The sequence below is a fragment of the Cricetulus griseus genome, chromosome 2 (assembly GCF_003668045.3).
Source record: "Cricetulus griseus strain 17A/GY chromosome 2, alternate assembly CriGri-PICRH-1.0, whole genome shotgun sequence".
In the NCBI taxonomy this organism is placed as follows: domain Eukaryota; kingdom Metazoa; phylum Chordata; class Mammalia; order Rodentia; family Cricetidae; genus Cricetulus; species Cricetulus griseus.
In genome coordinates, this window is record NC_048595.1 from 408,238,718 (window position 1) to 408,254,739 (window position 16,022).

At 40.3% G+C, this 16,022-nt stretch overlaps 1 protein-coding gene across 1 annotated transcript in view; it reads right to left on the reverse strand.

Moving 5' to 3' along the window:
* Dnah7 (dynein axonemal heavy chain 7) overlaps positions 1–16,022 on the reverse strand; it is a 215,011-nt gene that overhangs the window by 159,820 nt on the left and 39,169 nt on the right. The window contains exons 16-19 of the mRNA XM_035438832.1: positions 14,734–14,958; positions 12,082–12,228; positions 9,581–10,266; positions 7,673–7,859 (exon numbers count right to left, since the gene is read on the reverse strand). Of these exons, the coding sequence (XP_035294723.1) occupies positions 7,673–7,859; positions 9,581–10,266; positions 12,082–12,228; positions 14,734–14,958 (1,245 nt within the window). The remainder of the gene's footprint in view (positions 1–7,672; positions 7,860–9,580; positions 10,267–12,081; positions 12,229–14,733; positions 14,959–16,022) is intronic.

Here is a 16,022-nt window from a genome sequence, read left to right on the forward strand (position 1 = left end):
TTTTAGAAATAAAAAAAGTCTCTTGTGAATGGTGACTTCATTGTTGCTGCATTTTCAACAATTCCCCAATCCAGTAATACAGTGCTGCATTTTAACAGCAAAAATCCAGCACTGAGAAGCAAACTTGTTCTGAGTAGCTTATTGAATGAACTAGTAAAGGTTCTAACCCTGTTCCATGTCTCCACTCGCAGACTCCCACTGTCTGGGCCGCAAGCCATCTATTTGCAGCCGATAAGGAACACACCCTTAATATGCAGCCATACCCACAAACTGTCATCTTCCTTTAGCACAGCAAAAGAATGAGTGTTTCTACTTATATGAGACCATCTGCTTTTTATAAGGTCAATGCTCATAGTAGGACCTATAAATCTCATGAGTGTCAGTCAATTGCCTCATTTCCCTTGTAATGTGAGTTCCCCAGGAGAAGCAATGTTGTGTGGAAGGGGCGAGAAAGGGAGTAAGCCCGTCAGTGCATCAGTGAATGACAGTGCTCCAAGAAGCCTGGCATGCAGAAAGAAAAATCTATCTGGTGCAGACAAGTCACTGCTTCCCTCCATGCTGAAAGAGCCAGTGTGTTCGTCTCCCTCTTCACGGCTCCTGGTTCCTGCAGGTGGGGCTGTCTCTCAGAAACATTGTGCTACAGTTGCTGTTGGAAGCTGGGGGAATCAGCAGTGTTGAAGAGTGGACTCTGTCTGGTTAGCCTTTACACAGGGTTACCCCTGCCACTGTGACTTCTTTGTTCTTTGTTTAGAGTGACCCACATAGACACTTGACAGGAAGAGTTTGGGTGTGTGTTTGTCCTGCATTGATGATGAGTTCCTGCGACTCACAGCAGTTCTCCAGGTTGGATAATCTATTACATGATCACTCTATTTCATTGCTCACTGTGCAAGCATGGAATGTGCTAACTGATGTTCAGAAAATACATCAGCTAGTCAAACAGATTGTTACGTATGTTCTTTTGCAGTTGCGCCTTTTACTAAGCATTCGTTTAGTAAATCCACTCACATCATAGTCTGTTTTGTGAGCCCCGAGGTACCTCCTCCTCAAACCTCCATACCAATCCTTTCAATCTAGTTCCCTCTAATCATGTTTGCTACTGACCATGATCAATGTCAGGCCACACTTTTGACCATCTCTCTTCCAAATAAACTCTAAAAAGCAAAAACACTAATAAACTCAACTGGGCACATTGGGGATCCCCTTCCTACTGTTCTGAACAGATGCACTTAAGTGGGGCAACCCTGTCCACTTCTGAAAGGTGAAGGCATATATTACATAAGTGTCTATAAATCAATGTCCAGTTTCCTTAGGTCATATCAAAGATTATTCTAACCTTTCATCTCACTGTAGTAAGCCATAGAAGTTGTTTGGTCAACAGAAACTACTCATGCCTCTTTAGATAGCACACTGAACCCAGAGTCTCTGGTAACTACATGCACACACACCAACACATTTAAACATCTAAGAGACTCTTTCCTCCTAAGCAAGCACCATTACAATATTTTGCTACCCATATTTTTCTATTGAGCTCTGCCAAGACTTCTAGTAAGAGACAGCATAATTGGAAGTACTGAGTACCTAGTGCCAATCAAACACATTCAAATGTCTCCCTTTCCAGCCCTTGCCATCCTCCTCTTCCTCAGTGAGTAAACCATGTTTCACAGAACAAGTCCAGAAAGACTGTACAATTATACCCTAAGTCAGCAAGTCATTGGATTAGACTCTATAATATTTTGGGCTGTATCAAACCACTGCTCTAAGAAAAGCAATCACAGATACTCCTTGTCCTCTGAATACATCTTAAGCAGAGAATTTAAAATACTAAATTATGCCATTCTGTTAAATCCCTCTTAGAACTCTTGTATTTCAAAGCCCTGTCATATTGACCTATTCCAGGAACAGCTGTAAAGACTTGCCTATAGAATACACAAGAACAACCACAGAGTTTCAGTAAGGGATTTTTTTGAACTGCATTCAGGGACTACGAGTTACAGTGCATAGCATCAGAGACATGTACCAAAAGCCAACACTGGAAGTTAATTTTCAAGATGCAGCCAATTCTCAATGTTGCCTAACCCTAAATAATGTGGTCTGGGTAAAGTCCACCAGCGGTCAGAGCTAGGTTGATGCCTTCACCTACTCACATTGAGCCAACTGAGACACATCATGATGGGGGATGTCCTTCTGTATATTGTGAATATATGTTTCTCTTATTGGTTGATGAATAAAGCTATTTCAGCCAATGGACTGGCAGGATTTAGCCAAGCAAGAAATCCAAACATATAGAGGAAGGTAGTAAGTAGGTGGAATGTGAAAGATGCCATGTAGCTGCCAAGGAAGCAATAAACCTGGGCATCACTGGTAAACCAAGATCATGTGGAGATACACAGATTAATAATAAGTTTCTCTTGTAATAATTAAGAGAGAAAGAAAGATAGCCAATAAGAAGCCTGAGCAATAGGCAAAACAGTTTATAATTAATATAAGTCTCTGTGTGTTTATTTGGGACTAAATGGCTATGGGACCAGGCAAGACAGAAACTTCTGTCAACAACATCATCTATACTTAACATCTCAAATGACCTTCATCTCCAGGAGTGCAAGTGCACAAAGCCTCTCAACAGGCCTAGTACTAGGGGAAGATATACAGTCCCTGTCTATCATCAGATCCCTTCCCAGAGAAGGCTGCAGCAGGGTAGGTTCATGCACGAGTCATCTTAGCCGTAAACAGTCCATAGCACTTATGGCTTTGGTCTAGACTAGGGCTATACTTGTCTGCATACTGAGTCTAATCAAGTTTGATAGTATTATTGACTGTAGATATGACATGGAAACCTGAGGCTGGTTCGCCCATGGTGATTCTGCATGGAGACAGTCTATACTGCCTGATCACAGCCTGGTTATTATAAATGAGAATGGGAGCTTGGGGTCTTATTCCTCTCGGATGAGTCTTGTAGGAATAGACTACGTGCTGCGCTAGTTCATCAGAACAACATACTCTTGATACACATGCAACTTTGGATCACCCTCTGGTACTCAGACAGTGACCACACACCAGAAGCAGACCCCTGAACAACCTAGACCTGAGAGCCTCCCAGCACTAAAAAGGGAATTAAGTGAATAATGTGTCAGAAGTAGGCAAGCTGCCCATTTAGGGGTTCTGGAATGACAAGTACAAGGCCAGGTCAGGAGGATGACATTAAGTCTGTACTCCTCCAGTGCTCAGGTAACATCATACACCAACAAGCACCAAGACTTGAAAGAAATTGCATTCTCCCATAACAGTCAACATGAGATTCCAGGAACTGACCAGACAGCCATTGCTGTGGATGACTGGGGCGGTGATGGTGAATTTTTACCAGCTGCTTAAAAAAAAAAAAACAAAACAAAACAAAAAAAAACCTCAGTGAGATCCAAGAAATACAAAAGCAATTCAGTTCCATTACAAAGAAACTTTCAAAACAGATGAAAGCAATTTATAAAACTCAACCCAAAATCTAATTGAAAATAGGACAAGCCAAATTTAAAATATGGTTGAAGGTGTCAAGAGTAGGCTACATCTCCCCAAAGGAACATTAGAAAGTGGGAAGGGAGGCGGTTTCAAAAATACAGCCAGCTGCAGGAGAAAACAAAGAGGGAATGAAGAGGAATGAGGAAAACTTACAGCAACTGTGGGCCTGCATGAAGACAGCAGATATGTGGGTTCCTAGGGCTCAAAGGGATACTTGAGAATGACAAGAGTACAAAGTTTATTAAAGATAAATTCTGACAAACATGGAGGGGGATACAAAGAGTCGATGAGGTACCCCACAATTAGTGTCGAGTTCTAAAAAGGCAGCAACGAAGCTTTCCTCAGCTGAGCCAGGGGAAGCAAGTAGCACCAGCAAGTGGACCAGAGACAGCAATGGCATGAGAGTCTCAAGTCAAAAACACTGTACTCAATCAAAACTATCCTTTGAGAAGGGAGGAGGGATACAACCACCCCCAGACAAACAGAAGCTGTGAGAATAGATCTCCACTAGACAAATCCAACAGGAAACCATACAAAGGCAGCTTGGCAGATTTCAAGAGACATTAGCACACAGTGAGTAGAAGGCGTAGGAAAGTGTCCAGCTAACCGGAGAGAGCAATGACAGAAAAAAAAACAAAAAAAAAACCCAAGGGTCTCTTTCACAGTGAGAATGTAAGTTCATATAGCCATTATGGGAAACCATCCTGGAGGTTCCTGGGAAAAGCTCAAAATAGAAGCAACACGTGATCCAGTGACCCCCCCTAAGATCCAACCCTGAAGTCAGTGGGTTGAACAGACATCTCCACTCTCATATACACTGCATAGCCAGGAAAGGAAAGCAACTGAACTGAGGTGACTACACACATTATGTTGTGCTGGGGTCATTATGTTCAGTGAAATAAACCAGGCCCGCAAACACAAGCACTGTGTGATCTCACTCGTGTGTGGAATCCTAAAATGGCTGGCCGCATAGAAGTCGGGATTGGACTGGTGGCTATCAGAAGCTGAGGAGATGAGAGGAGGAGGGGGGAGGTTTGACCAAATGCACAGTGCATTGCTACAAAGCAGGAGCAAAGGTTAGGGGATGCTACTGGTTATGATCACATTATATATTGTAACACGATTATGGATGATAATAATCAGCTGTGTACTTCAAACAGCCGGAAGAAAATGACTTGGAAGCTTTCACCATAAGACATGGTAGGTATTTAAGGAAATGGAAATCCCTGAACATCCTTGATACGAGGCTGTTCATCTTCTGACCCACCCACAAGAGGAACAGCCCCTGCAGCAGTGAGTCACACCAGGAGTGCTCTTCCTCCCGGCTTTCCCCACTTCCCCATCCAACTCCTACTGCCCTCCTCTGCTATGTTTCCCTTCGCTTGGTCCTTTTGTCCCAACACTAGATCATGTGTGTCTGAATGACAGGCACAGAGTGGGGAAAGGAGTCCTCTCATCTTCCAGAGCCTTGGGTTTACCTGTGCTGTTTGGGGATGAATCAGAGCAGATTATGAACCTGAACTTCTAAAATAGGCAAGTCTTCAGACAAAACTGTGCTAGTAACCAAAAACAATAGGAAATCTCTAGAACTACAATGAAAGGTCTTGGGAGTGAGGAAGGTATTTGGGTTATGTACACAGTGAATAAAAAACATAAAATTACTTAATGTTTACACTTTGGCCATTATATGGATGAGAGACTGAGCTGTCAATCAAGCCTATCATGCTAACAATAGCAGCAAAGTTCTGGTCTTAACCTCAGAAATTTTGTCATGGAAAAGTCCACCACATAGAGAACCTTTCTTAGGTCCCCTAAGGATGAAAGGGAAACCTCTTGTACCAAGCCATTGATCCACTGGCTTCTACCACACAGGCCATATCATTAGGTTTCTCGAGAAAACATGGCCAGCTGGGTATTTGTCTTCAAAGCTTTAGAGAGTATGCACAAGACCTTCTCTGAATACTACCGCTGAGAATAAGAACGCACAAAGAACTTTGGGAAGACAGTGGCATCAGGCAGCACATGTTAATGAAGTGTAACCAAAACAAACAGCAGTAACCACAAAAGCCAAACCTATTTGTTTGGGAATTAGTGTGTGAGCCATTCACAGTTCCATATGGCCACAACGATCCCTGCTGTCTTCCCCTTTTTGTCACCAAACAATGTATAAAACTAAAACTCCTTACAACTGTGGGATTTTAAAGGATATTTGCATCAAATGTCAAAAATATTTTTTTCCAGGAGTGGTGGTGCGTGCCTTTAATCCCAGCACTCAGGAGACAGGAGCAAATGGATTTGGTGAGTTTGAGGTCAGCCTTGGTAGCAAGTTCCAGGCCAGCTAGGGCTACAAAGTGCATAAATGCATGTTATAGCAATGAGATGGATATAAATGTCTACTTTACATTTGGGGAAACAAAAAATTCTAGCTAACCCTTCCTTAATGAAATTAATACACATTATAAGGGCTTTGTACTGTGGTGAGGAAACTGTATGAGAGGTTATATTTGTGAACTACACTAGAAACAACTCAGTGTTAAACAGTGACTCACTAATAGCTCTGTTAAGTGTGGAATTACGTTGTGATTAATTTTATAGCTTGGATTGCACATGTTTGATAATAATATTAAAACACTGAAGTAAGCCTAGTAAACAAACCCATATCCACCTTTCTGAAATTGTCTTGTCAAATATATAATTGCCATTAATAAATGATGATATGTATTTAGGACTATAGGCATAACTTTGTAACTATGTGTACATTGTTATTTCAGGTTGAAGGGACCAGCTCCCCATTTTGGCAGCCATGACAGTCTAACACGTGCTTGCCTGACCTTGCCTTGGTCAGTAGGAGGTCAGATTCCTGAATCGTGGCAAGGAACCAATCAGAAGTTAGCTGGTGGTGCTATGCTTTACGGCTCTGGGTGTGCTTTACAGACAAGTCCACAGCAATGACGTGCAAAGCATAGCAACTGCCCTGGGAGGGCCTATGGGCCATAACAACCAGTTGGCCAATCAACACAGGGTAAGTCCTCCAAGCCTCAAGGCACACCAATCCTGAGCCTGTGTGTACCCCTAGACACTCCCCTTATGCTGCCCTATAAGATCTCTGTCCCATGGTTTTTCGGGGTCCTTCCCCAGCCATCTGCCATGATGGATGGATGAAAGGCCAGAGCTAAAGGGGTTAGCTCGTTAAATAACTGCAATAAAAGACTCATTGCTTTTGCATCGAAATGAGCCTCTTGGTGATTTGGGGGTTCAGAATTTGGGCACAACAAGGTTAAGGCATTTTAGATGCAGTTCTTCTATCTTACAGGGTATTTGATCAAAATATCAATGGAGAACCTTATGTTCTTGCAATAATAAAAAGCCCGTACCTTTGTAACTGAATCTTGTAAGTGATGTTCTATAGTGTGACTACACTTTATTAAATTCCTCCTTGGCTCAAGTTTGCCTCTCAAGGATCTATGTGTTTGTTGTTTTTTTTTTCATTATATTTTGTTTGCATTTATTAGACTCTCTAGATGCCATTTTTTATTTTAAACTCCTTAGGAGAGATACTCCTGTCTGAGCAGTGGGCATGCTTGCTGGTCATTTCCTGTCACAGTGTATTAGTGAACAATGAGACCATAGCATGGATACCCGGCTTGGATAGACATAGCATCCAGAGAGCTGCTGGCTTCCTAATAGAGCCTCTGGTATAAAACCATGCCAACAAACAAAGGTCTCTGAGTAAACTCCATGCAGTTAGGCCTCCAAGAGGAATCAGGACAAAATATCCAGTTTTGATTTTCACATTTCTTTCTCCTGGAATTCTAAAATCATAGCTAAAAAGAGAATGTATATTGTTGGGGGGGAAGTAATGGCTTATTAGAAACAGTAACTTTTCATGTAGATTTAAAAAAATTATTTATTTTTATTTCATGTGCATTCGTGTTTTGCCTATATTTATCTCTGTGTGAGGATGTTGGAATCCTTGGAACTGGAGTTACAGACAGTTGTGAGCTGCCATGTGGGTGCTAGGAATTGAACCTGGACCCTCTGGAAGAGCAGCCAGTGTGCTTATCCACTGAGTCATCACTCCAGACCTCATGTGGACTTTTAAAAACAAAAGTCATATAACTTCTATTACATAATTACATTTTCAGAGACTTTTACCTACCTGTACCACAGTTTTCATCACGTCTCTCCATGTTTTATCCACAGTTGTGAAGCGCCTGCCTTCTTCTGGCATCTGAGACATGATGTCAGGAGAGCTGAAGATGGGCTCTAGGTAAAGCCAGGTGGCTTGCACCTTTAACCACTCATCCAGGATCTCCTGCAGCAGCAGCAGCTTGCCCTCCCATTCTCTGTGGAACAAACACAGTGGCTCTCAGAATAGCAAGCCAGGCAGGTGCTCAGGGAGCAAGGTTCAAACCCACCACTGCCTGCCAACCCCACATGGGACATTGTCACTCTGATCTCTACCTCTCTGATTGTGTGCAAAGGTAAATCACCACAATTCTTTTTAATAAAGCCTGCTTTAAAAATAACTGCATCAGCATTTAGGCTTCTAATCAAAAACTGAGATAGAGCTTGCATTCACAAATTCACCTTCCTCTAAATACGATGTGGCATACACGAGGAAGAGGAAATATTTAAATTACAGTAGGTTATCAACTTATTTCTAAATATTGAAAACTTAGTGACTGTAGTTCCTTTATGTATAAACATCATCGTAGCTACTTTAAAATTAATATTTTCATAGTCACAGTTTTAAAATGTCTCTGCATTTTCACCCATCTTTGCAATAACCCTGTGCACAGCATTTCCTTAACTAATGGGGGGCCAAGGTTATATGGTAGGTGCCAGTTCTCCCAGCTAACAAAGGACAGAGCCCACAGATGTGACTGCTGTCAGACAAATCAAGCAAGGAAGAATGCCTTATTAATCAGTGAGACTTGGAAGGAAGTAGCTTTGTTTGTATATTAATGCCTTACTCATTTGCAAGAGATAATCTGTAATTTTCAGCTATCAAAGCAAAGAAGTGTAAATAGTTTTCCTGGCTAAAAGGTGCTTTCAAATGTCTTTTCAAAATGATTTTTTCCCCAGAGTTTATCTGTAAATTGGGCAGCTGTCTTGCTGAAGAAGATATGAAAGCTTCTGCTTTCTTCTGACATTTTTACCTTTTCTCTAATCCCTTTATGATGCAGAAGAAAAATCCCACTAGATAATAATATTATGCCCAGTCCCTCAAAAAACAGTCTAGCAATACCATTTCAGATGTGTTTGCTCTCAGTGGGGCCCCGGAAGGAGAACAGCCACAGAGTTTCTGAACGGCTCTTATGTGTGGGGTAACCAGAGGCAGAAACCATTCAGACATCTTCCCCTACTGGTTAAATGCATACTGAAGATGGCAGTCTGATTTGATTGTCTGTTTCTTAAGGTAAAATATAAACTGTTTAATACACATTACAAAAAAAAAAAAAAAAGAAAACAGTGAGGAACGGAATAAGAGTTCAATGTATTTAGCTATCTTCCTTTAAGAACTTCTGGTTAAAATTAGTTGTTTTTTTTGTTGTTTTTTTTTTGTTTTGTTTTTGTTTTTTTGCATTTGCCAGCTATTATGCATGGAAGTTGAAACTACAGTAGGATCGCTTTTCAAATTTGGAAAGTGGCATTATCTTTGTTGTTACACTTTACTCTTGTTAAACTATGTTCCTCACAAAATTACTTCTTAGAGCTAAAAAGGTAAGATCAGTTTGTTGGCAGTAAAAATGAGTATCTGAATGTTGCCTAAAAGGATCCACACTCTTTCAAAACTATGAAGCTATCATTCCTTACAATGGATTCTACAGGCTCCTACACCTTCTTCTGACCTCCATAGGTACCTAGACATGTGCACATCTTCCTCTCCGACTGTCTGTCTGCCTGTCTGTCTGTCTGTCTGTCTGTCTCGCAACTATTCAACTAGAACTGAAATAATAAATTTAAATATTAAATGTGAAATGCAGAATCAGTCCCCGGAAGCACTTTAGACTGAATGCATGTGGCTTGGGTGACGTCATATAAGCATTCCATGTTATTTTACCTCATTTGCTTTTCATAGGGCTTGATGTAAGGTGATCCTCGCATAGTTTGGGTTTTGACAATGTGGTCATCCAGCAACATCTGAATTTCATCAACTGATGACAAAATGTGTGTCCCACTCTCTCTGTAAGGAAGAATGACAAATTCCATTGCTTCCCATTCAGTCATCATCTTATCCATGGCCTTTTCAAGAGAATATTCTTTGCTGGCTGCTTCACTAATGCTTTCAAATCTGTCTAAAAATGGTTCCAGATTCATGTCTATGAATGAGAAAACAGTAGAGTCATCGGCTGGCTGCAGGGGGAAGCCAACAATGGCAGACATGGCCTCCCAGTGCCTGGGGCGCAGGCCAGGGTTACAGATCACCTGGATGAGAGGAATGTACTGTTTGAATTCTTCCACTCTTGCTCTTATTTTCTTTGTCATGGCCAGCGCGTTTGGAGAATCATGGAAGGTCTTCTCTAGCTTATAGAGTCCTCTCCAGTAATTCCCAACATCGGATTCTACTTGGTCTGGGTTCACCTTGTGATATGGTCCTTCTGTCCAGGCTCTGTGTTTGGTACTAAACTCCACAGCAGTTTCATAGAGACGGAGATAAGGGTTCAGACCATCTTGGATCTTTTTACGTTGAGGATACACTGATGGGACCCAGCCAAATGCCTCCTCTTCTGAGTTAAACTGCTCAATCTGAAAAGATGGGCGGTGAGTAAGTGATTCTGAAAGTGAATGATATTTAAAGGGTTAATCACAGGCTCTCCCTGAGCCCTGACAGTAAATCCAGTGAGTGGAAGGACTGAGCATTAATCTGGTTCCTGTTTATTTTCTCTTAAAATTAACAGAATTTTAATAAAATTAAATAAAATTAAAATAAATATATGTTGCTGGTATACATCTGCATGTAGTTTGAGATGAGGAACTCAAGCTAATGAGTATATATGTGCATTACCTCACCCTGAAAAGCTGCTGTCTCAGCAATTCTCAAATATATAATACATGGTTATTAGATAAAACCACCACACTATCCAACATATTTCTCCCATTTAACTCAAGTCTCATACCCTTTAATCACCATCTCCCAATCCCCACTCCCTGGTAACCGCTGTCTGATGCATGACCTCTACAGGTGTCAGTCTCCTCAACTCCATCATGCAAGCTGTGTCTTTCTGTAGCTGGCCTACTCACTTAACATATTTCATCTGGACTAATCCATGTTACAAATGAAGTGGTTTATGTTTCTAAAGACTACACATATCATTTCTTTATTATTTTGTGATCATGTTTTGGGGCAATGCTTTGTTACCTTAGCTTAACAGTCAAATAAATTTACAAAAAGAAGAAGTTTTACCCACAAAGACAGGTTGAGGATCTGAATTCATTCATTGAAAGAATGTAAGTGCTCGGAATAAGAACATCATTGTGTTAGATATTGTGGAAAATAGAGCAAGGGTCTGATCCCTAAGAGTTCTTCATTCAGCTCAAGAAAGACATACATGGGTGGAAATACAATAGGAGAAATACTGCAGAACAGTAGCTACTTAACAAATATGTAATGTTATGTATGCACATGGATGTGCTGTGCCTCAGACATGTGCAGGATGGACAGGAAGAGGCAGAGGAAGCATTTTCTCTTAGTCATGGGCTATGTGAAGACCTGGGCTGTATAATCTACAAAATTGCAAAGTTGCAGTTGGATACATCAATTAACCAGGTACTTAGAATCTCAGTGACCTCTCTTATAAACCAACTTGAAAGTTTATTTCTATTTTTGTGATGTGTGTTTGACCTTTTTGAGATGATTATAAACTATTTAATTACCTAAGCAGATACTCAGGCCTTTTAATGTAAGAAGAGTACTGTTTGTTTTCATCATAAAGCATAAGACTACATAATGTGTGGCAAAGGATATAGCTGTCATTTTCCAGGTTCTTCTAAGCAAGCTGACTCTGATGCAGCAGTGTAGGAACACAGAGGCTCAGCAAGAGATAATAATGGGTCCAATTTTAAAACAGCTGTGCAATCTAAGCGGGCATCTGAATACAAAAACGCTAAACAGCAATCAAATGCTATTATGCACGTGCTTCTCTCAACAATTACAGTAGAACTACGATGCAGATGATTAAATGATGCAATGTGTGGCAAACTGGCAGAGATAACTCTATCTTTAAAATAAAAGCAGAGGACTTCAGATACATATTGCCACCCGCAGAGAACCTCCCTGCTGCTTCTCCTTGAAGCATGACTGGAAATTTGGATTGCTTCTATTGTTCTCTTGTTTAACATAGTTCCAACTGTTTTATCTTTTTCTTTTTTTTTTAAACTACATCTCACTTTGTAACCTAGGCTGGTTTCAGACTTGCAATCCTGCTACCTCAGCCTCTCAAATACTGGTAGTGAGGTGCGGACCACCATGCCTGGATGGATCTACTTTAAGAGTTGAACACTCAATACAAACTCACTGCTTTCCCATTGGGTTACTTCATCCGTTAGAGATTTTAAGTGTACCTTGTCTGCTGCTGCATCCAGCTTGCCATTCAGCATCTGGGCCTTTTTCAGGTACCGCTGCACATCTTGCAGGTCCGCAAATGTATGAAATTCTTCTGCTTGTTTAGCATAGCTCTCCAATTCCTCCACAAACCGTTCACACCGCAACTAATCAAAACAATACGTGTGCTTACTATCCTCTTACAAAATGAAAACCCCTGGGCATCAGGAGAAATTTTAAGTGTTTGAAGGGCTTATCAAAATTATATTTTTTTCATGACAAAACATAAAGACAACCTAAAGGATGATTGGGATCTAAAATACAAAAAAAAAAAAATCCATTTAACATAAACTAAAACTCCTCTAGCTGCCTAGTCTATAAGTTGGCCCTAAACAATGTAAGGAGTTCTGATTCATTTAAAGAAATGTGTTAAAATTATATTCTTTAGTATGCTGGAAAACTGATACAAAGAAATGACTGAGCATTTGAAAAACTCCTAATAACTAGGATGTGGTTAGAAGAAAGATCTGTTTATTTAAAGGCTATACAAATAACCACATCATTTTCATAGTCCTTGTGAAAAATTGAACTTCTTTAATTATGCTGTTTCAAAGACAGCTCTTCAATTAGCAACACTGAACCAAGATATCCCAAGGTTATTGCTGTTTCCCACGAGCACTCATGACTAGAAATGTGTGAAGCTAATAAATCCAGGTGTGAAATATTAATATTTTAATATTCCAACATAAAACAGATGTGTGTGCTCACAAAACCCCACTTATTATAAAACTGTCATTGGTAAGCTATCCTAGATTAAATGATTGTAAAAATATCTATTAATGAAATATCTCTAGAAGTCAAATCTAGATTATTCAAAAATAGGATTTTTTTCTATTTTATTGATCCTAGGTTGGTTTCTATCATCTTTTATTTTGTTTCCCAGTAAATTCATTGCTTTGACTTAACGGGTGAAGAAAAATAAAAACAAATTGCATCAATATGATGTGTAGATTTTTGAAATAGGACATTTTATAATCAACTACAGATAATTCTGGACCACCTATGAATTTTCTAAGCGTCCAATTATTTTATGATTTAAGTATCTAATATTCATTTGCATGTTTCCACATTCATAATGTTGGAAATAACCTAATTGTAAAAGAGAATAGTAGCAGTAGTTTAAAAATAAACAATTTTAAGGCTATGAATTAGTCTCCAAGTAACATAATGTATGAACTGAATCTTCTTCTGTATGGTAGAAAAAATGGTAGCTTGTGATCAAAGAACATCTTAATTGGCTGACCTAATTAATTCTTAAGACTAATCAATCTTAAGATTTTTAGATTCTTCTGTAAAATGAAACTGAAAATTTTAGGTGATTCACACATAAAAATCTGTGCTCACAGCTCTCTGAAAGCTGGGGTTTGAATACTACCCATAGTCATGCACTGGAAATGAACATGGTGGGAAATGGAACCTAAGAGTGAGCAGTGTCTAAAGATGCTTGGCTTCATGAATGCAGTAGTTATTTATCACAGAAGTGAGGTAACTCAAGAGTGTTTCCCAAGGAAAGTGGTTTAGCCACTTCCTTTCCCTCCTTTCCTCTCTATTATTCTCTTTCTTATAAATGTGACCCCATAATCTCTCGCCTTCCATTAGAACCAAGGGATGATACAGTATGAAGCCTTCAGCACATGCTGCTCTGTTGAATTTGGACTTTTTAGTGACCAGAAATGTAAGCAATAGACTCCTGTCTTTATACATTACCCAGTCATGAGTCTTCTATTATAGCAGCATAACAGAAGGGCTGAGACACTGTGGGTCAGTCAGTGTGCTAGCCAGTGGGATATAAATAGAGAATAAATAAAAATGAAACTCTCAGGAGTTGGCCATCTAGTGGCAGATAGACCTGAAAGGAATAAGAGTGATTGGATAGAAATAATATTATTCTAGTGGCAATGTGTTAAAGGGTGCAGTCAGGGCAACGGAGAATCGACTTGAGGTCTAGAAGATCTCAGAAAAAGCAACTGAGTGTAACCGGTGTGGGTCAGGGCAGACTGCAGGGATAACACAGAAGACATGAGAGATTTGCAGAGCAAAGAACTAGAAGGTACTTGGAGTTAACAAAATCAGGGGTGTACTAGAAGGCAGGAAACAGGGCTACACAGTAGGTAGAAGTAAGCGACAGCCTTCTAACAGAAAAAAAGTCTAGTCAGGGCACTATGTTTAGGAAATCCAGAGTGACTATAAAATATAAAGAAGCATATCAGTAGGGGAATCTTGATGACAAGGCAATAAAATAATAGAAAATCAATCAATCAATCAATCAATCAATCAATCAATCAACCAAACAAAAAACCCTGAAGCTAGTATCATAAACTGCATAAGACAAACAAACCATCTTATTTACGGTCACTTGTGGGCAATATTTTTCAACAGTTTCTTCACATCACCTCTAAAAATGAGGAAATGATCCTACATCAATCAATGCATTGTGGACTCATTTCTGAATCATGCATTAGAAATGATCCAATATGTGTATACTCTTCTACTGAGATTATGGGGGGGGTGTGACAGTGTGTGGTACATGTAGCAGAGAAGCCTCTAATACTGTGTAAAGAGTTAAAATCCAAACATTTCCAGAAAATATTTGTAAAATCTCCTATGCCAACCTTAAGGCCTTCCTGATACTGTTCTGTCTTGTCTTTGATGATTTTCCTGTGTTCTTCGAAAATCTCCCCCATTCTGGAATACCACTGGAAAACACTGTTATTTAGCCGAATGTCCGAAGGAGAAAAGTTGACACACTCAATGAGGAAGGCCAGACAGTTCTTAGAATCCACTAATCTCTGTCCCAGCTCCAGCATGTCAGTTGTCTCCACCTTCTGAATGTGAGCCTGAAGGAAGACAAAGGTTACAGACAGCATTGTGAGAGCTCTGTGGAAATACACTGCACGTTACACACAAGCACATCACAAGGGGTGGCCAGAACTGCGGCCTCGGCACAGTTTACTTTTTAACCATCCCAACCATTTCACTAAAACAACAGAAAGACAAGAAAATGTGAGAATATACTTAATAACACATTAAAAAAAAACCAATGGGAGACCAAGGAGGATGCCATGCATCCCTGGAAGAGAAAAGCAGACACCACCTGAGTGATTGCATTTATTCTTTCAGTGTTATGCTTTGGGGCATCAGAAATATTCCCAGAACATTTGCCAGGTGCTGACAATGAAGTGAGCATGAAGCAGACACGACCTTTACCCTCATGGAGTTTGCTGTCTACTGCGAGAGACGGTTATTAGTGGAAATGCATGGACAGCGAACCAACAAGAGGCCTGTTGATGCTTCCATGGTACAGAGTTCTGAGGCTGCCAGACATGAACAGTAGCTCTCCACAAACTCACATGGAAAAGGCAATGAGACATGGCAGGTGGGAAGGGAGCAAGAAGAGGGAGCTTGTGTGAGGGTCTGAATAAATCCCAGGGCTGTAGCAGGGCACAAGTCTAGAATGTTTATTTTTAAATATTTATTTTTATTTTTGATTATGTATATGCAGGGGCATGGGGGAGAGTAAGGTCACATGAGAATGGGTGCCTATAGAGGTCAGAAAAGAGCCTCTGAACCTCTGGGGTTGGAGTTACTAGTTGCTAGGAACCAAACTCAGGTCCTCTCCATCCTTCACAGCTGAGCCATCTCCCCAGTCCCAAGAAAGTGATTTTAAATTGAAGCCAAATCCCATGGGACATCCTGGGCTCTAGTCAATTGCCCAAATCAACTGAAGGAAGAGGACCAGGACCATACCTAGTCAAAGTTTGTCACAGAACTACCTTGCTTGCATGGGAAAAGATGTTGAATAAGTAGTAGGGAATCTCAGAAGGAATCTAGACTGTACAGCTATAAAATAAAAACACACAACCAACAATGTCCCAACATATAAGCAATACACTGCTTTGGA